We start from the raw sequence: 19,859 nt of genomic DNA, 5'->3' as shown, positions 1-19,859 counted from the left end.
GGGTAAATGAGTCTTTTCCTCTATTAAATTAATAGTTAAATATTAATTAAGATTTGGGTTGTTACAATACGGTCAACTTAACGAAGGGTTGAAATTGGTCACTTTTAATTAGGGGTGGGCATCAATCCGGCCGATCCGGTTACACCGGCCAAACCGATTATATTGGTTTGGTTTGGTTTGGTTTTGACCAAAGAAAAAGTCAACAGTTTGAAAAATCGATCCGAACCGGATTGGTTTGGTTCGGCTGCAGTTTAAGTGTTTTTGAAACTATCCTAAACCAAACCGAACCGATATAACTCCATTTAATATTAATTTTATTTAATATACATGTGTCAAACAACAATTGGTTAGTAGAAAGTCATATTATGTACCCTTTCACACCTAATTGGACCCCAAAACAGAACAAAACCAAGAAAACCCTCCACTACACTCACATTCGAAGCCTCTGTCCTCTTCTCTACAACCAAAACTCAAACCTAATCTGAAAAAAAACCCCAACGTTGTCAAGCAGCCGCCAGAAAGTCTTGCTCATACTCAATGGGGCTTGGAGAAAATAGCTCATACCACTTCATGTCTGTCTTGAGCTTAGTATTCTGTATCTAATCTCACCACTGTCTTGCTCAATCCCATTTCTGACAAACCTTCCAAAACATCTCCTCCTCCTCCTCATGCTGTAAGTTTTTTCTGTCTATTTATTCTTTATTCTTTTTGGTTCTGTCTTGAAATGCTTTATGGGTTATTTTGTTTATTGGTTTTTGTTTTATGATGTAATTGGTCTGGTGTTTCTTTAAGTTATGGTAATTAGTATTCTGTTCATTGGGTTCAAACCCAATTCATGTTGTATGTCTGTCTTGAGCTTAGTATATGGGTTTTCCTGGATTTTTTTATGTTCTGCAGCTCTATGTGCTTGTTCAGGGAGTTCTACTCTTGGAGTTTTTTATTGTGGGAACTTTTTATTTTTTTTTCCGATTTTGCTTTGATTGAATTTTGCACTTAGAACTGAAATTCAATACTAATGATTAGAACTTTTAGATACATGAAAATTTTAGTTCAGTTTATATTTAGGATCACTGATTGGCTTTTGTGTTCCTATATTTGTCATTCAGTTTGGAATAATATGGAGGCATTTTATTATTTATTGGAAAACATCAGGTTGTGAGTTTGCATAACTAATATAGATGAATATATTTTTTGTTCACATCTATTGAACTAGATCATGTTAGATTTAGACTTTACAAGAAGTTCTCCGAGCCCTGACTATGTAATTCTCGTTTCCACAGGAAGATGAGGATGTGTCCAAAGGAAGTCCAAGAATACATTTGCACCACCTCTTTGTGGTAGCTTCTATGGTGTTGTGCTTGATGGGCATGGAGGTTCTGTGCCAACAGTGACAGAGTATATGGTTAATGGTTCTCTCAGAAATGCCTTGCAGAAGAATAAGAAGAAATGTGTTTGTTTGGCTTTTTGTTCTTTGCATTAATTTGATAAAATCAGAATGAATGTTGTAGCTGACTAGTTGGTATGTAATTTCCAATTGTATTAATCGATTGGGTATTGAAATTTGTTTGTATTTGTTTGAAAATATGGGATTGTATGTTGAAGTTTGTTGCTGGAATTTTGGATGAACTTTGATGAAAATGTTTATGTTTGTTAGGAGCAAGTTCAGTTTTAGGATTATTTGATGGAATACAAATCTTAACAGGTTTTGTGTTATTGTAAGCATGTTTTCTTTTATGCCTAAACCGGCCGAACCAAACCGCACCAAACCGGATATGAATGGTTTGGTTTGGTTTGGTTTGGTTTTTGTTTTGATTTTAGCTCAAACCGAACCACACCGGACCGTGAAAGTTTAATTGGTTCAGCTGTGGTTTGAGGGTGAAACCGGACCAAACCGGACCGTGCCCACGCCTACTTTTAATGATGTTGGTGGTGTAAATTGATGAAATTGAAACCCTATGACCCATATTGAAAATCACCCCAAACCTTTAGGGTGTGAAAATTATGTGGAAAGTTTCCCATGAGTTGTCAATTGGAGATCTTAGAGATCTGTAGGGATCTTTGAACATATATGTTTGACATATGTGTAGATAGTGTTTAGATGTGTTGAGAGAGAGAGAGCCTTTCTTCTTCTCTTGATCTTTATAAAATAGCATGTTGACCTAACTTTAATAGCAAGAGTACTTGGCGCCCAAGAATTCGTATTGTAGAATCACACTCCTATTTTAGCTCCATATTGATCCTTGAAAATTCTTTTCAAATCGTTATCGTTGGTGTAAGGAAAGTTACCACTTAATATTTATTTCCTTCCAAATAAAATAAATATTAGCCATATTTTGGTCATATTAAATATTGCATGAATCTAGAAATTATTATTTATTTTGTATTCCAAGCAAATAAAAGATAATTTAATTATTCCATAAAATCATGAAAATATCTTTAAAAATTTCCTAGATTTTCCTCCATTTGACATGCACGACAAATAATTTCCTTAAAATTCTACGATCACGTATTTTGGCCATAATTGGACAATAGTACAAATTTTGGTACAAACACTAATAAATTATAGTCCCACAATTATGTTGCTAGATTCTTCTAAAGATATAGAAGAAGTCCAATGCGTAATCAATTTTACAATTAATAACTTAGGAATTGTTTGATAACCATTTCATTTTTAGTTTTCAATTTTCATTTTAACTTTTTTTGAAAACTAAACACTAAAAACATGTTTGGTGACAGATTTCATTTTCAGTTTTAAAAAAAGTGAAATCTAGTTTTCAAAATCACCCTTATGTTTTAAAATAACTTGAAAGTGTTTTCAGTTTTTAGTTTTAGTTTTCATTTATTTTCCTCTCCTTTTTTGTTCACTATTTTTACATCATCACACATGAAAATGCATTCTAGTTACCAAAGTTCAGTATTTGGGACCTTCCGACTTGGACCTGGCCGCTCGATTCTTGTGTTCGACAACAGATCCAATCCAAGCCTTGGAACCTCAAAATTCAAAATTCACAAAAAGATCATCCTAAATCCAAAAAATTCACTGAAAAATACTAAAAACTCTTTGTAACGTGCACTTTCTACGATATGAAATTCACAATTTGACCCCAAAAAATTTCATTTTCAAGCTCCACATAAAATTTTAAACTGGAAATAGTTACCAAACAAGTTTTTAATTTTTAATTTAAAAAAAATTTAAAATGAAAACTAGAAATTGAAAACTAAAAACTGAAATGGTTATCACCCTTAACTTCTTTGTAGCTTTGTACTATGATATGTTTCATCAATAATAACTATTGCTTTTCCTAAAAAAAAATCGAGATTTTTAGTTTTGGACTAATTCAATTCATGCTTGCTCTCTTGTCAAGCCGTCAATTGTGAAAGTAGAAAATAATAGCGAAATTCAACTATTCAAGTCACTTGCGCGTCACAGTAAAGAAAACAAAAGTCGAATTGAAGCATTAAAAAAAAAAAAAAAAAGGAAAAAAAAAGGGGTAAAACACAGGGGAAATGCAACAAAAACGGTTTAATTTGTGTGTTAAATGGCGACGGAGGAGCTCCTCCTCAACGCTCTCTCTCTTCCAAAGATCTCACGCTATTCTTCGTAGCCTCTCTTCCTTAGGTAAAGCTCCTCTCTTTCTCTATCTCTCTCTCTCTCTCTCTCTCTCTCTCTCTCTCGATATAAACAAACACAAAGTCACACACAAACATTAGTTTCAATGATCTGATCACCGTTTGATCACTAATCAATTCCCGGATCCGATTGCACATTTCAATTTTCATTTCCACAAATTTCTCCATTTTCGTTGATTCATTTGCACCATAAATTTTTAATTTTCTTGCTTGTTGAATTTTCTTTTGCAGTTATTTGGATATCTGGATTTGGGTATTTGAGTTTTTTCCTTTTTTTCCCACTGTGTAATGGTAGTTGTGGAGGTTGAGGTGAAGGAGAAGAAGAAGGAGAAGGAGAAGGAGAAGAGGAGAGGTAGTGGTATTGGTATTGGTGGGTTTTGGTTTTGGTGGACTGTGACATTGGTATGTCTTGTGGAGGCGGAGAGGACAAGCAATGGGGTTGTGGGAAATCTGGTGCCACTGTTAATTTGCAAAGAGTTGGTTCAATTGTCCGTGACATTAGTGACCCATGCCTCTCGCAGTCGCCAATAAAGGTGGTTATAGCTGTAAGACTCTCACATTAGTTATATTTGTCTTTGTGCATTTTATGTATGTATTCGGATTCGGGTTTGTTCATTTTCAATATCTCATTAAGTATGAGAACATTGAATTTCACACACACATATGTATATGTTGTAATGCTCCATTTTCAGATAGTTTGACATTCCATACTGTTAGACTATTGATTGGAACCATTGATCAGGTGGATTTTCTTATCCGAATGTGTGTTACAGATTTACAATCTTGCAAGAGAACATTTCCCTATATATGTGTGTGTGTGTGTGGATTTGCTTATCCGAATGTGTGTTACAGATGTACAATCTTGCAAGAGAACATTTCCCTGTGTGTGTGTGTTTGTGTGTGTGTTGGGTGGGTGTGGTTAGGGGAAAAATAAATCAGGCAGGGACTCTAGGAGTTTCCTGCAAAAGTTGTTTATTACACCATTGTGATGCCATGCCTCTTTTTCAGGTCAAATCAAGCTCATATAACATGTTAGGATTTGGCTTGCGGCTGATGTGAGATTTTACATTCCATCATGTTTTATTTGACCATATCATGCACCATAGTGAGGAAGCCCTTGTACCTTGTTGGTCGGTTAATGCTCCAATCGTCACAAACTACATCTTTTATCTTCCAAATAGTTTGTGCCTCTGGGACAAGGATGAGGCATTAAAAGTGATATTACACTGGGTCATAATCTTTCTAATAGTGTGGTCCTCTTGGACAAGGATGAGAGTTGCTATATATGAACGTAGAGTCATGACTAGGCTGGAACAATTTGTGAGGAGTGGATCATTAATCGGCCACCATAATCTGGGTGGTATTTTTTATTTATAGAGGGTTGTAATTCTTCTTGACTTCTAATTAAGAATGCACTTAGGAAACTCAATGGATTCTGACGATATTATTAACTCTTCTAAGACAAAGTTTAATGAGTTACTAATAAATAAACTACTTCTGGACATATAAACTCGAGCTCTAAGGATGTTTGATTTCCATCTTTACCACTGTGCTGAGAAAATTTGGCTCCATTGAGTGAAAAGCTTTGCATTTCTCAAAGAGTTAGACCCTTATTGCACTGGACAATATGTTTGACCAATTCTTTGATCTTGATTTTCCGAGGGCTTTTTGGTGGCTGCATCAAATTCTGACTTCTCTTCTGGAACCACTTTTTCTATACTTTTTTGTTGTTAAAGCATTTCATTTTTTCAAAATTGATAGTACAACCACCTTTTATTTACCTTTATAATATCTAAGATATCACTGTTATTCAAATATATGGAACAAAGCGGGGTAACATATCTTAGAACCCTGCTTAAGTGACAATCTATCTCTATATAGACATTCTACTAAAGCCATTTACCCCATTTCAAAGCATCCAAATGTCCTCGTGTAACAACAGATATCATGCTTACTCAAACTTTTGGGCCTTCGTTCTAGTGGAATCTCCTCCCCTTTTAAGAATAAGTGTGAAGTGTGAGCTTCGTGGTTCAGTCCTCAGGTGGCCTGCTGCTTCCTGTTTTGTTAAGAAAAAAAGATGAAAAAAAACTTTTGAGACTTTCTTATGTATTTTATTTTAAACCTCTACCAATCTTTTTGGACAGAAGGAATGAGTTGGGGGAAAATGTTATAAGCCTTGTTTCTAGTTTTTCTGGAGCATATAGGGCCAAGCGGTGTTTACGTTGGTATTTATTCTAGAAACTGAGAGACCAGTTCTTGAAATATGTGTTAGCTCCTGGTACTTCATCTTCATCACAATTTGCGACTTTCTGTAAACTTCTAGTCTTTCTAATTTTTTGGTGTGAAATAGAAGCTCTTCATTAGAATTTAAAACCGAGGGAGCATGATACATTTCTGAATTTGTTTTCAGTAGAAAGTGTTTGATTTTTGTTCTCATATGTTCTCCTTTGTGTGTAATTAAATTACCACCTACATTTTATTCCCATTTCTGATCATATATAATTATGGTAATGAGTAATAGATCTCCATTACAATTTAAAGACTGAGGGAGCATGATGCTTGTCTGATTTGGTCTTTGAAGAAAGGTGTTTTAACTTTTTTCATACATGCTATTCTTTCCATGTAATTAAATTATCACATAAGTTTTCTTCTTATTCATGATTGTATTCATTTATAGAGCATTGTCGTTTTATTTTCGAATGATTCAGGTGAACAAAATGCTTAAACCGGAGAAGTGGCAGGCCACATTTGATAGCGATGGGAAGAATTTTTGTTTTCAGAAGGCACTCAAATTAATAGTATTGGGGGTATGTTGGTTTACAGTTGAATATAATTTGGGCCTAATTTGTAGGGAGTTCTTTTTTATTTTGTTTCAGTTGATTTTTTATATATGTTATAATTAACTGTCTACTTATGTTATGTTTTTTTGATAAATTTGTTGTACACATAGTAAGATCGTGATTTGTGGTAGCAGCAGTATTAGAGTTACAGATGACCTCTATCTGTGACAACTATTCAATTAATTTCATCTAAGTCTTCAGATATGTGGTCAAAGCTTTTGAAGAGAAGTTGTACATATTTGTTTATTTTCTACCACTTGTACTATCAACTGTGGCTAGGCATGGTATTTTCGGTGTATATTCTCTCATTTCACTCTAGCATAAACATTTAAGTGTTCAGGTGGTATTTATTGGCATATATAGTAATCTTAGTCTGGTTGACTGCTTTTGTTTTGTTTATGAAATAGAGCTTTGTTTTAGACATGTCATTTTAAACATGTTGAAATTGATAATTTGTGATTTGAAGTGTTAAAATCTCTATCTTGAAGATGGTGTAATCAAAGACTTTCTAACTTATAATTGTAACGGAACTTTTTGCTGCATCATAGGGCGTTGATCAATCTATAAGGCCAGAAGTGTGGGAATTTTTACTTGGTTGTTATGCTCTGGGTAGTACTGTGGAGTCTCGAAGGCAGTTGCGGACAGCCCGGAGGTCCTTTTCTTCTTAATATTTTTAATTAACTTTTATGATAGATATCTCTTTAAAACTCTTATTCTATTGATGATTAAACACGTCGATATAGATACTTTTGGGGCATGTAACAGGTGTTTTATACGGAGACCCCAAAGTTTCACTTGTCCATGGATTATGTGCCAGGCAATTGATAACTTACTCCAGGCTCTCATCTGCTTTCAATGTCCTTCATGTGGTCAATGACGGGCCAATTTGAAAAGAAATGGTGCCAAGTGGATATGGGGTCACATGCAGCGCATATAGCACCTTTCCTTTCACACATAAGGAAAATGAGAAATTTTTCTTATGTTTTTAGTCTAAAGGAAAATGCAAAACTTCTGCAGAATCATTTTACTCCATGCTGTGACTGTTTATGTGGCTTGTCATGCATATCACTCAAACTCAATATGGGTCTATCTGAAAACAAAGATGATGCCAAGTGGATATGAGGTCACATTCAGGGCATTTAGCACCTTTCCATTCACTATTAGGAAAATGCAATATATATATATATATATTGTGTTCTCTGAAGGAAAATGCAAAACTTTTCCAGAATCATTTTACTCCATGACGTGACTGATTATGTGGCTTGTCATGCATGCCACTCAAACTAAACCTGTATAACATGAAACTACTTCGCAAGCCAGGTGTCATCTGGTCATGGTTTAAGTTTATTCTGCAATAAAAGTTCTGCAGGAGTAGCATTATTCTTAGTATAGAAAGAGACTAAATAAAAACATTTACCAAAGTAACAAGGGCAATAGTTGTAATTCAGGTTATTTATTTATTTATTTATTTTTATATGTGTTAAAATGCACCATGAAATTTTCTTTTCAGCTTATGGAATTCTTTTCAATTAGTAAGTGCAGTTGAAATACAGTCTTTTGGATTTGTTTGGATTTACCGTCTTCATAAATTTTTGTATGCAGGGAACGTTATAGGGACCTGATTAAGCAGTGCCAAATGATGCATTCAAGCATTGGAACTGGTTCACTTGCTTATGTTGTTGGGTCCAAGGTTATGGATGTTAGGGCACCGTCTAAAGATGACGAAGGGGGGGAAGCTAAAGTTGAACATAGACAAACTTCTTTTGATAATACTAACAAAGTAGAGAACTATTGTGATAGGAATAATAATTGTACAGATACATCATATGCATGCCAACAAGAGAGTTCTAGTGAGTCGGCTGACCTTGTCAGCGTGAGGGAAAGCACAGATAGTGCAGCATATGATTCTTCTTGTTTCATACATACTTCTAGTCCACATGACTGCAGCTCCCCAAAGCTCGGGAGAGAAGCAGATGGAACAAAATATGTACCAAAAAGTTATTTTGAATATCCTACTTTACCGGTCACTGATTTGTTTGAAAAGTGTGAAGAAGATGATGAAGGTCGCGTGTCTGATGATAAACTTTCTGCGCAATGTAAGTCAAGGTTGAAAAAGGACAGCATGCACAGTTTTCAAGTCAATAACAATGTAGATTTAGTTATTGAATCAAATTGCTCACCATCCAAGAATGTTTCACGCACCATTAACTCTGAAATTGAAATGGTTCGTACTGATGCCCATCATTCAGTATTGCAGTCCAATAATATGGGTAATAAGAAAGAAATAGTTAACAGGATGAGAATATCAGATGTACCAGATACAGAATTTAGAAATACAACAATGTCTCAAGGAGGGACTGTGAGTGAAGACAGAGTATCTGAATGGCTTTGGACTCTCCACCGAATAGGTAAGTCTACCTTTCTTTCTTAGTCTCACTTATAATTCATACTGTTGTTGCTCTCATTGATTGATCCTCTTAAAGCCTTGTTTTCAGTTGAGAAAATTTGTCATTTTTTTTTTCTTTCTTTCAGTTGTTGATGTGGTAAGAACAGACAGTCATCTTGAATTCTATGAGGATGCAAAAAATTTAGCAAGGATGTCAGATATTCTTGCTGTTTATGCGTGGGTTGATCCAGCAACCGGATATTGTCAAGGTTGTGTTTTTGTTATTAGTTTTCTTTTTCTAATGCTCTTTCTGTCCTCACATGATTTTCTCTTAAATTAAGATTCAAAATTATCACTCTATCTCAAAAGCTGCAGAAGTTAGTTTTAGTTTAACTGATTATTGTTTTTTAGGTATGAGTGACTTGCTGTCTCCATTTGTCGTCCTGTTTGAGGATAATGCTGATGCGTTTTGGTGCTTTGAGATGCTTCTAAGGAGAATGGTATTCTAAACTTGACAAATATATCTTGAGCTAGATATTTCTATGCTCCATCACTAACATTTTCTTTTCAAACTCTTCATTCAGCGGGAAAATTTTCAGATGGAAGGACCGACTGGGGTAATGAAGCAGTTGCAAGTATTGTGGAATATCTTGGAACTCACAGACAGGGAAATGTTTGCACACCTGTCACACATAGGTGCTGAAAGCCTTCATTTTGCATTTCGGATGCTGCTGGTACTCTTCCGTCGGGAGTTATCGTTTGATGATGCTCTTTGTATGTGGGAGGTTTGTGCTCTTTAGTTACTCTGTCATGCTTGATATGGTAGATCACCCAATGAATTTATGAACTGTTAATATGGACCTCAAAACCTGCAATTATAATATATGCTTTACAAAATGGATGAACTATGGCACTTATTTGGTGCAAATTATTTACACGTGTATTAAATACAAATTGGGCGAAGTTGCCATAGTCCATAGGATAAATGATTGCTTTGCTCTGTCTTTTCATTAAGTTTAACTTATCACATAATGTTGGGTTTAAGGTTTATGGGCATATTTCCTAATATTGTAGTTCTTATGATGAGCTTGGAATCAGAAAAGAGCAAGAAAAAAAAAATTGGTCTTTGGAGTGTGTAACTGCCAGAAAAATATTTAACTCTAAGTATTTCTATAATTTATATAAAAGAGAAATTTCTATGATAAGTTAGAACGAGAAATTTTCCACTACATGTTTACCTCATAAACTGCAGCATGTATATTTGTATATATTCAAATTGTCAGTTATGTCAAATGCAGATGATGTGGGCTGCTGATTTTCAAGAATCCTTGGCTTACAATTTAGAGGACAGCTGTCTAGAAGCCTTGGTGGTACAGCTTCCTAGGGATTTGGAAGCAGAAATGAGGGGTGAAAGTGTGGAGGGTGGTGGTGATATGAAGGGCGGCTCACATTCAAATCATGGAAATCCAGAACAGTCCATGTCTGACACTGGAATAAAATCAGCATCAACTTATCATTTTTGTGGGTTGACAAGGAATTTTTGGTCAAAGAATGATCGCATGCACATCTGCACTGCAGTCTCATCAACTAGGAATGGGGATGATGAGTTACCAGTCTTCTGCGTTGCTGCAATCCTCATCATGAACCGCCAGAAAATCATTCGCGAGACACGCTCAATTGATGATATGATAAAGGTAGGTGCATTATATTGAGTTTTCTGTTTAATATTGTACTTTGCATTAGTTAATTTATTTCTCTGTTTGTTTTCTTCCACTCAAAGGTTACTTTTACAGTTACCTGGTCTATGAATTTGATCGGTCAGTTCTGCACTGACTTTTATCTATTTGGGATAAGAAACACAAACTTTGTTATTAAAATTGGAGACAAAGTATAAGTAGAACGTGTGAGAAGTCCATAGAATCTAGGATAGGTTGCACCTTCAAACTCAAGAGAAATCCTACTAAAAGGCGTATCTTTAAAATTTCTCAAAAAAAGTTTGAAGAAAATCCACTCTCTCATGCCATTTTTTTGTTCAAATGTTGTCATCTGTGAGATTTCATCTCAGGGCTCAGGAGCTCCTCCAACATAGTGGAGACTAGATGCCACTAGTCTTGCACAATCCATATAGTATGATTGGAGGCCATTTTACACATGGGAATGTAGGTTGGTCGCAAGCATATTGGTTACAAGATATGGATAAACAGTTAAAGAAGTAAAAAATTCCAAGGACCGCTCATCTCCTATGTTGCATGGATATCCATATCCACATGCATATGGATAAAAGTAAAAAAAAATTTAATGATCACTCATTCTCTCTGTTGCCGTCAATGGATAGGGGATACAGGATTCGTTGCTAGATGATATGATACATTTAAAAAAACAAGAATACAGGTATACCAATAGAATAATATGTATTACGTTACATATGTACACACACACACACACACACACATATATATATATATATATATATATATATATATATTTATTTATTTATTTATTTATTTATAGTCCTCTTCTATTGAGGGATCCCTCAAATAATTTTATTTGAGGGACACCCTTTAGGGTACCCTAAAAAAAAAAATTCAACGATCCAAACCGTTTATTTTTCAAATCTTCATTCATAGATCATCCTTGCAAATTGAAAACCATTAAGACATCTAATTAGGACCAACAAAATACACGAACACGGTGCTTCAAGAAAATACTATAATAACAATAATCTAATTAGTGGTCAAATGGTTTCGGATTCAAGTGATATTTTGCAGAGATAATCTTTGAGGGAATATCTAAAAACTAGACAGTTCGGAACGTTGAAATACAATGCATGGTGGGCTCTACAAGGGTGTCCCTCAACTGAAGCATATATATATATATATATATATATTTGAAAAAAAAAGAATTTAATAATCTGCCTCTTTTGGCCCTTGGTTGTTGTGTTGGACGATACAAAAGTAGAGGTTCTCTTTTCTTCTCTGTGTGTGTGTGTGTGTATTTTTTTTCATATTGACTCTTTAGTTTTTAAAAATTAAGAACAGACGTTAGTTTTTTAAATAATGTTGAAAATAACTATTTTTTGACTTTAATGAGTGCTGGTTGTCTGGATAGGTGAAATTGTCAAAATATTAATTGATACGGATTTTAAATATTAGATATGTATCGGGGGAGTGTCGTAATGATATGGGGATCTTTGTGATGCCCTTGTGGTGTTAAGAGGTTTTTCTGGTCCAGTTTATTTGAGTTGGTTTTGTAACTCTTCATGATTTTTGGATTGTTTTTCTACTTTTCCTAAATAATTTCCTTGAAACTTATTTTAATGCGCTGCAGATTTTCAATGATAATTTGCTGAAAATCAGTGTCAAAAGATGCATCCGCACAGCGGTCAAGCTTCGGAAGAAATATTTCTACAAGGTTAGATTCTCTTTGATTTATTATTTCCCTCTAACTATTAGTGAGAGAGTGCTTTATGGTGGTTTCTCGTAGATTTTGAAGAGAATTCTCTCACCATCGATGGTGTTGCACATCATCCTCTTAAGTTAAGAAATAAAGCATGGGATGGCACCACATATTAGTAGAGCTTTTTATGTCACTTGCATGTACCCTTTTTAGACACACAGACTGTTCGTGAAATTTCTCTTTTTCAATCTTAAACCAAATGTGTGTGGCTGTATATATAGGGAAAACTTATACATAGGGATCCCTTTTGATAAGAAGCAAAGGGAATCTCTTGTGGGACCAACCCTCAATGTGATTCAGTAATCTAAGCTGTCCATTTGTTAAATCCCTATTCAGGAATCATCTTTACAAAATAATAACTGAATGAAATATCATTTATTTATTTTAATGGTCTGGTTCACCTGATTATTTTTACAGAGATGATTTTTTAATCTGGACCTAAAATTTAGACAGTTTGGATCACTGGACCACATTTCTTGGCGACCCTAACAATGCAATTCCTTTTGCATCCTAGAGAAAGGGATTCTTCTTTTGTAAATATATGTGACTGGAACTTTGACATGATGCTTTTTACTGAGCTTTTTAATTATGTCAAAATGTGATAAAGCAGTTGGGTTACTGCCATATATTATCAAATTATTCATTGATGACCACAGCCCAGCCTTCTAATTCAAGGCCCGCTTCCCTGCCTGCAGGCGTTTGGGTGACCTTAGAACAATCTATTTCTTGTTCGATATTGCTTTAATAGTTATTCTACAATAAATGAACAGAAAGTATTAGAGTATACTGAATATTACTGACTGAAAGAAAATAGCAGATGATTCTTTTAGAAACTTAAAAAAAATAATATTAAACTAAAAAGATTTATAAAAGCTGGGCCGATGGGCAGGTGGACAGGTTGGCTTATTGGTCCTCCCAGTTATGCTCATTGGGTGCTTGGTGGTAAAAAAAGGGCCCATGACTCAGGCCAAAGCCTGGTTGGGTCATCTGATGGGACTGAAACACAGGCGGCCACTAACAGAAATGGACAGAAACGACCATTTTGTTGCATGAAACTGTGCATATTGCTTTGTGGATGCTCTTTTTGAAACTTAACTTCTGCTTGAACCAGCTTATCAAGAAAAACAGCCCCTCAGCCCGGAATGGTGACTAGGATCTTTTCAATCCCAGATAGCACGGTGATGACACTCTGATCTGATTACACTCGCAAGTTCAAGCTGAAGCGCCATTGCTGTTTGTAGATTGGTCCAGTTATTTGCACTTATGTTGTCTGCTTCAAATTTTTTGCAAGGTAAACACCATGTGATTTTCTTTTCTTTCATTTGTATGGAACTCCACATGAGTTTCAGTTTGAGCTGACTTGGAAATGTTTCTAGATTAGGGCTTTCTCTTTTTTGTTTCTAGTTTTGGTACATTTTAGCATTCAATCAAATGATAAATCATGGTTTTGTTATTTATATTATTTGGTTAATGGGAAATCATGCAAAGTGAATCTGTATCAACCTTTTAGGAAGAAGGGTGAAATCTTGATATACGTTATTTAGATTTACAATAGTAATTATTAGCTTATGTAGCTATAGGAATTTTATATTGAACTGCCTCTATATCGTCATTGGATTTTCATTTTGGGTACATTGATTGAGATTCCGGTCGTAAAGTTTACAAAACTTGCCTTCCTCTTTTGCCGATAACTTCTCTCTCTCTCTCTCTCTCTCTCTCTCTCTCTCTTAATTTCTTTTAGTTTGTTTACATAATTAGTTTCAACGTTATTGTCGTCTGAATTGGGATTTGAACTCTTGGCTGGTGGTCACTTGCAGATAGCTATAAGTATCTGATCTTTCAGTCTTTCTTCTTTGATGCTGCACTTTTGCACTGTTTGTGGACAGTTTTCTTGTCATATCAGGATTTAAGTTTAACTCAAAGATGTGTAATAGTGAACTTAATATTATGAGCAGTTAGTACTCTCAAAATGCGGGTGAAGATTTAATTAGGATAAAATAGCCACGCTGACCAAAATGAAGGGACATGTTTAGCAAAATTTTAATTTATTGTGACGTGTAAGTGGCATGTTTAGTTCAGAAATGAAGAAAAAGTTTAGTTTAGAAATGAAGGAAACTTAAGGCCCATTTGATAACCTTTTCGTTTTTGGTTTTTGGTTAGAAATAGAGATGAAATAGAGGAAGGAAAAGAGGGATGAAGAAGAGTTGAGGGAAGGGTGAGGAATAAATGAAGGAATGAAAAAACTTGAAAATGAATATTTTTTTTAGTTTTCATTTTATGCAGCAATACAAATTTTCCCCCCTCCCTCTCACCATCCTTCCTCCCGCCCTCCCTTTTTCCCATATATCTCCTTGCTATCTCTAATCGAAAAAAAAAACAAAAAACCAAAAAAAACATAAACAAAAAATGAAGACATTACCAAATGGGCCCTTCGTTTTAAGTTTATTTATTTTTTAATCACAATATATGTGGGGCAACCCGAACACGGCCTGATTGTAACCCTAGTGTTGAGTCATTCGGCACGATTAATTACATACCCGATCCATTAACACAAATTGCCACCCTTAATTTGTACCAATATGAAGTACCTGCTGCCACCAATGAAGGCCTCAATTTATCTGGTGATGTTGAGATGAACTTCAAGCCACCGCATTGTGACACTGACTACATTGATCTGAATAATGGCCTCGTTTTGTCTTGCTTTGTTATCTTGTTTTCTTGAGGAAATCATTTTTACAAAGGGAGACTTTTGTACTTGGTGGTTCAGAAGAATTTGAGTATTTTCTTTAGCCTCTCTCTCTCTCTCGGTTAGAATTCTACCTCGTTAGATTATGATGGTGTAGAATAGCATCTGGGTTTCCTTTGGTTTTCAAATATCGTGTGTATTGTTGACGCTAATATAGATCTTGTTACCCAGCAGTAGGTGTGACTTGGCATTTACTCTCCATCAGATTCTCAATAACCTTTTTTTTAAAGCCTTTACATTGTGTTTATTTCTTAATTAAGTATGTGAAGGAAAATATGAGAACATTTTTCTGGAAGGCTTTGACAAAAAGAGAACCAGAGAGACAGAGGAAAATGAGGAAAAGTAATGTTGGATAGAGTAATAGTGTCGAACGTCATCTTTTCAAGTCAGAAAGAAAAACTGAGTAGTGGAAGTGTGGTAATGTATTAGATTTGAAGTTTCTAAAAATCGGTTTATTTAATGACTCAAAATTGTCAGTTGGGTGCTGAACATCAAGTCTGCAGGTTTATTTGTATTGTCCTTTTCCCTGCATATTCCTGTGAACAATTTCCATATGATATAGGGGTGTAGAAAAACAGGAGGCTTTCAGAGACCTTTTTGGATTAGTATTTTGTAATTAAATAAAAATTTAACATGGAGGAAAAATAAGTTTGGAGAGGACATTAGGATTATCAAGTACTTCATTGGTGACCTAGTGTCAAAATCTGAAAACTTTCTACGTGCTTCCCAATATATTTTACTTCATGAATCTTCTGTATTATAATTATCTTAGCTCCTCAGGGTTTTAGTTGGTGCTAACAATTTGAAGAGGTATTTGAACTGGAAATACTAGCTTCAGAGCCCAGACTTTTAGTTAATCTTATTTGCATATTATAGCGAGTTGGACATGGTTACATATTCACCATGTTTGTAATGGTAGATAGTATTTGGGATCAGACTTTTTTTATTTATTTATTTAGGGATTCTGTGGAGTATCCATCAATTGGTACCATTTATGGGCTCGAGAACCATTAACTGTTTCCCTTACTTTTTTTTTTTTTATTCACAGTATTTTTTAATTCATTTTTATAACTTTAGAGCAAGCCAATTATTTCCAGTACCCAATTTGTTCTTAAAATGATTGTGAAAAAGAGCGTATGCCTTTATTTCCTTTTTACACTTCCACTTAATCTTTGCCTGAGTCTTTTTTTTTTTTTCCTGGCTGGTCTTTGTCAGAGCTTATATTGTTCTCTTCCTCATTTTGAAGCCAGCTGAGAGATTCTAAAGAGGGAAGAAGTTTCTCTGTTTTCGTGCATGGAGGTCTAACTGCTTAGCTTTGGCGGATACCTGTTACAGGTTTGACGAACATGACTATTTTTCAATCTTGTAATCTTCATTACATCATATTTTGAAGAGCAAACTTGGTGCTGAGAGTTCTAATATCTTGTGGACTTGAGAATGTGATTACTTTGAGAGAGAGATGTATTGATAGTTATACAAAAATATCATATGCTGAGAGTCATAACCTAAGAAACTTTGTTTGATAATTTTATTTGTGAATCAGAAATGTACTTTTCGTTAGGTCATTATTAATTATTCCTCCTAAAACATCACAAAACAATGCCACCCTGATGACCATTTTGCCCTTTCTTAATAGCTTGCCATCTACTTCTTATTTGGAATTCGGCAATTTTTTCGTATCTCCCCCTGGTTTCCTGTCAAAACCTGGTAAGCTCCCATCCGGTTTATTGATAGAGCAAATGACTTCCGAAAGTCCTCAAAACCGGCAGCAAACTCTTTGGTAATTTCCTTAGTATCACCACCATACAGTAGCTGTTGATCAATTCCAAGTACAGCTTTGTGAGATAGGACTCTAGAGTAGTAGGATTCTGTGAATGTGTGGTTGGCGCCGAATCCCGGGTTTAGATACACCAGTGGGTCGCTCTGTCCCTTCTTTGTTCTCGGCGGGCAAAGCTTTCTCATGTCGGATAAGAATGAACGTTCCATGCCTGGGTCTGGCTTTCCCGTGTTATTGAAATTGTACAGCCGATCAACAATGTAACGACAATGTGTTTGGCCCATTGAATGTGCGCCTGACAAAGGGAAATTATCAGAAATGCATTTTGAAGGTAAAACTTAAGTTGGGACTTCCGTAACGTAATGGAATGCCATGTGACGTGATGAGTATGCCACCTTGTCTTTGTGTTCAAAGCAATTTTATGCAATAAATAATGAATTTAAAACGAAAAAATTCATTAACCAATGGGTTTAGCCGAGTGGAAAAGTGCATTGACTATTGATTAATGATTTCAAGTTTCGAACCCCTCATAATACTACGATAGTGTGTGTGTGAGAAACCTTCCTCTTTTTGTAGTTTAGACTATCGCTTGTACTCAAAAAGTAAAATACATAAAACAAAAATATAAAATGGAGTGGTGACAGTGTCATATTCGTAATTTCCATTTCTTACCTAGGAGAGTGGTCATATCCAATACATCCAAGCCCCTAGATTTGAAGTATGTGAGCGCAGCCTGCCATGAGATGGACGGTAAGGGAAGATCCACGGATGATTTGCTAGATGTCAGGCCGTCTCTTCTTCCCGTAAGAACAGGATAAGATGGTGCGCCTGCCTATTGAGATTAATAAATACAATAAAAAATTAGTGCTTTGAATTTTGATAAAATTAGTTTAAATAAAATATAAGCAAGTCACTTTTAGTCTATGTGATTTGCCCGTTTTACCATTATGGCCCATGTAGTTTAATTTCTATCAATTTTACTCTTGTAGTCTTAAATCGTGAGCAATCTAAGGACACATTACAAATTTTGTCAAATCTTCTAATTTCGTTATATTTTGAGATTGAGATATGATAGAATTTGTCACAGGATTTAACAAAATTTGTAACATGTTCTCAAATTGTTTGGATGTAAAATTTATAAGAATCAAAGTGATAAAACCGACAAACTACAAGTAGCAAAAATTATAGGAGGTCAGAAAGGTACCAAATGAACGGCATCTCTAGCGGCAAGGTTGAGAATATCAGCACAAGAGACCACGCCAGGGCAACGTTGTTCAAGAACACTTTTGACCTTGTCGATGAAAACAAACCCTCCAAGCCCATAATTTTGTGGTGCAGTTTTTTCTGAGTTTGGACCATCAAGGAGCACTGATGCATCACAACCCTGGATTTTCCTCAATGTAAAAAATAAATCTATTAATTCGTACATACATTTAACTAATTTTAAAATTCAAGAACTTTTATAAGCATTATCAGATTAATTAGTAAGGGAAGGGTATTTTAATCTTCCTAAGAGGCTTCCATAATCCCAAAAAAAAAAAAAAGGATAGAGAAAATAAAATATAGGAAAAACAAAGGTGGTTTACTACCAAAGTGAATTAAATATATTTTGTGGAAATATTGTGGTAATATATTATAGTAAGTAGGGAACCAGATATTAATGTACTGTTTGTCCTACTTCACTACAGCTAAGACGAAGCTAATTTCTGACCCAAAAAAAGAATAACACATAGCCGAAGGGAAGTAATGTGTTTTTATTTTTTCTCTTATTTCACTTTGTTTTTTTTGTGTGTGAATTAATATCGTTTTAAATAGCTAATTAATTCATACATGAGCTGAAGGGAAAAAGCTTTCATTGCTTCACTTTGGCCACCAAAACAAAGATACATACACAAATTTAATTGATCTGAGAAAAAATGAGGAGGAGGAAGCTTAGTAGAAATGAATAGAAGCACATACCGTGACGAAGCAATCGGAGTAGAGCAACCTGAGGAGCTTGGGGGTGATGGTTTTATCCTTGTCCCAAAGCAACTGCACTTGGTGCCGTACATAAATCTCTGCTTCATCACAAGTATTATGGACTTTGTAATAATGCCAAGTCAACTTGTTAGGCAGTGGCACCGAAGAAGCAGCACTCACAAACCCTAGACAGAAGCTCAGAGCAACTAGACCCAAACATGGGAGAACAAGAAACACAAATGATATTTGGCTTCTCATCATCATTTTCCCTCTCCCAAAAAAAACCCTAATTAGGCTTGAATGTGGTAAAGTTCAATGAAACCCTTGGGGATTTATATACATGAAATATTTAGGGTTTGCACACATGGAGTGCCCGACAATGCCATGCTGGATAAATGTGTGTATAATATTTATTATATTTGTCATTATTTAAAGCTCGCTCAACACTCATCAACGAAGTCTAACCAAATAGAAAAAGAGCATGACTTGCCGATCAGTAGTCTCAAATTCGAACCCCTATAATACTTTGGAACGTAACTCAACACTCAAGATGTGGTAGCGATTATAAGTTGGTGACTTAAGGCTACTATTACGGCACCGTGTGACGGAAGTGTGGGGGAAATAAGCTGTTCACATGCACCAAGGGTATCATCAATAACCATCTTATACGTTATCTTAACCCAAATCATATTATATATCGTAGTTAGCAAGGGACATGAACCAATGCATGTGAGCTCAGCCTTGGTTTTAGGGTGTGAAATTTAGTCTTACAAGACAAATCTTGGGATCCCGTAGTTTTTAGATATCCAAGGTTCATAGTTTATATGGTGGGATTGGTGCCCGTACTCGATGGTTAATCTTGGTTTAATAAAACTTAACAAATTTGTAGCGTGTTTGTATAGGAAGCACTTTCAGAAGCGTGTTTGTATAGGAATCACTTTTACTCTCGGTCAATACGTAGGCATTGTTCCTAGAAGCTTTGAAAAACGGTTTGGATGATCTAAAAGCGCTTTTAACATCACTTCTAAACAGTTAAATCATCTAGTTTGCTATATGATACTTGTA

General features: G+C 35.2%; 2 protein-coding genes and 1 long non-coding RNA gene across 9 annotated transcripts; 2 read left to right on the top strand and 1 right to left on the bottom strand.

The window, feature by feature from the left end:
- The first annotated feature begins 453 nt into the window (after positions 1 to 453).
- LOC148297535 (uncharacterized) lies at positions 454 to 1,660 on the top strand. Its single transcript, XR_015834551.1, has 2 exons — positions 454 to 673; positions 1,281 to 1,660. It is a non-coding gene; the product is annotated as an uncharacterized LOC148297535 (long non-coding RNA).
- Positions 1,661 to 3,497: 1,837 nt separating this feature from the next.
- Positions 3,498 to 16,626, top strand: LOC110756210 (uncharacterized). Of its 7 annotated transcripts, none has more exons than XM_088245187.1 (12): positions 3,498 to 3,619; positions 3,862 to 4,175; positions 6,339 to 6,437; positions 7,019 to 7,122; positions 8,073 to 8,878; positions 9,003 to 9,125; positions 9,268 to 9,356; positions 9,441 to 9,641; positions 10,155 to 10,550; positions 12,184 to 12,267; positions 13,424 to 13,603; positions 16,309 to 16,626. In XM_088245187.1, exons 2-11 carry the CDS (start codon positions 4,035 to 4,037, stop codon positions 13,463 to 13,465), a joined length of 2,085 nt encoding a protein of 694 aa, XP_088101313.1. In that variant the 5' UTR covers positions 3,498 to 3,619; positions 3,862 to 4,034; the 3' UTR covers positions 13,466 to 13,603; positions 16,309 to 16,626. The 7 variants fall into 7 exon arrangements, with proteins under 7 accessions (XP_088101313.1, XP_021813310.1, XP_088101307.1 ...); XM_021957618.2 differs by having other exon boundaries at positions 16,305 to 16,626; XM_088245181.1 differs by having other exon boundaries at positions 16,274 to 16,626.
- On the bottom strand, positions 16,600 to 19,058 carry LOC110756211 (Peroxidase superfamily protein). Its single transcript, XM_021957619.2, has 4 exons — positions 18,795 to 19,058; positions 18,040 to 18,219; positions 17,508 to 17,667; positions 16,600 to 17,130 (listed from the first exon to the last, which is right to left on the bottom strand). Exons 1-4 carry the CDS (start codon positions 19,056 to 19,058, stop codon positions 16,703 to 16,705), a joined length of 1,032 nt encoding a protein of 343 aa, XP_021813311.2. The 3' UTR covers positions 16,600 to 16,702.
- Between the last annotated feature and the right edge of the window lie 801 nt (positions 19,059 to 19,859).

Source organism: Prunus avium, chromosome 1 (genome assembly GCF_965620075.1).
Source record: "Prunus avium chromosome 1, drPruAviu1.hap1.1, whole genome shotgun sequence".
NCBI lineage: Eukaryota > Viridiplantae > Streptophyta > Magnoliopsida > Rosales > Rosaceae > Prunus > Prunus avium.
Note: the sequence above shows the minus strand (reverse complement) of the source record. Positions and strands in the feature narration are given on the sequence as shown.

Bases quoted from the DNA above. Each gene is read 5' to 3' on its own strand.
- LOC110756210 (XM_021957616.2), top strand. From the start codon at position 4,035: ATGTCTTGTGGAGGCGGAGAGGACAAGCAATGGGGTTGTGGGAAATCT. The intron at 6,438-7,018 runs GTATGTTGGTTT...GCTGCATCATAG, and splicing joins TCAAATTAATAGTATTGGGG to GGCGTTGATCAATCTATAAG. The intron at 7,123-8,072 runs GTCCTTTTCTTC...TTTTGTATGCAG, and splicing joins CAGTTGCGGACAGCCCGGAG to GGAACGTTATAGGGACCTGA.
- LOC110756211 (XM_021957619.2), bottom strand. From the start codon at position 19,058: ATGATGATGAGAAGCCAAATATCATTTGTGTTTCTTGTTCTCCCATGT. The intron at 17,668-18,039 runs GTACCTTTCTGA...TAATCTCAATAG, and splicing joins CTAGAGATGCCGTTCATTTG to GCAGGCGCACCATCTTATCC. The intron at 17,131-17,507 runs GTAAGAAATGGA...TCCCTTTGTCAG, and splicing joins GGATATGACCACTCTCCTAG to GCGCACATTCAATGGGCCAA.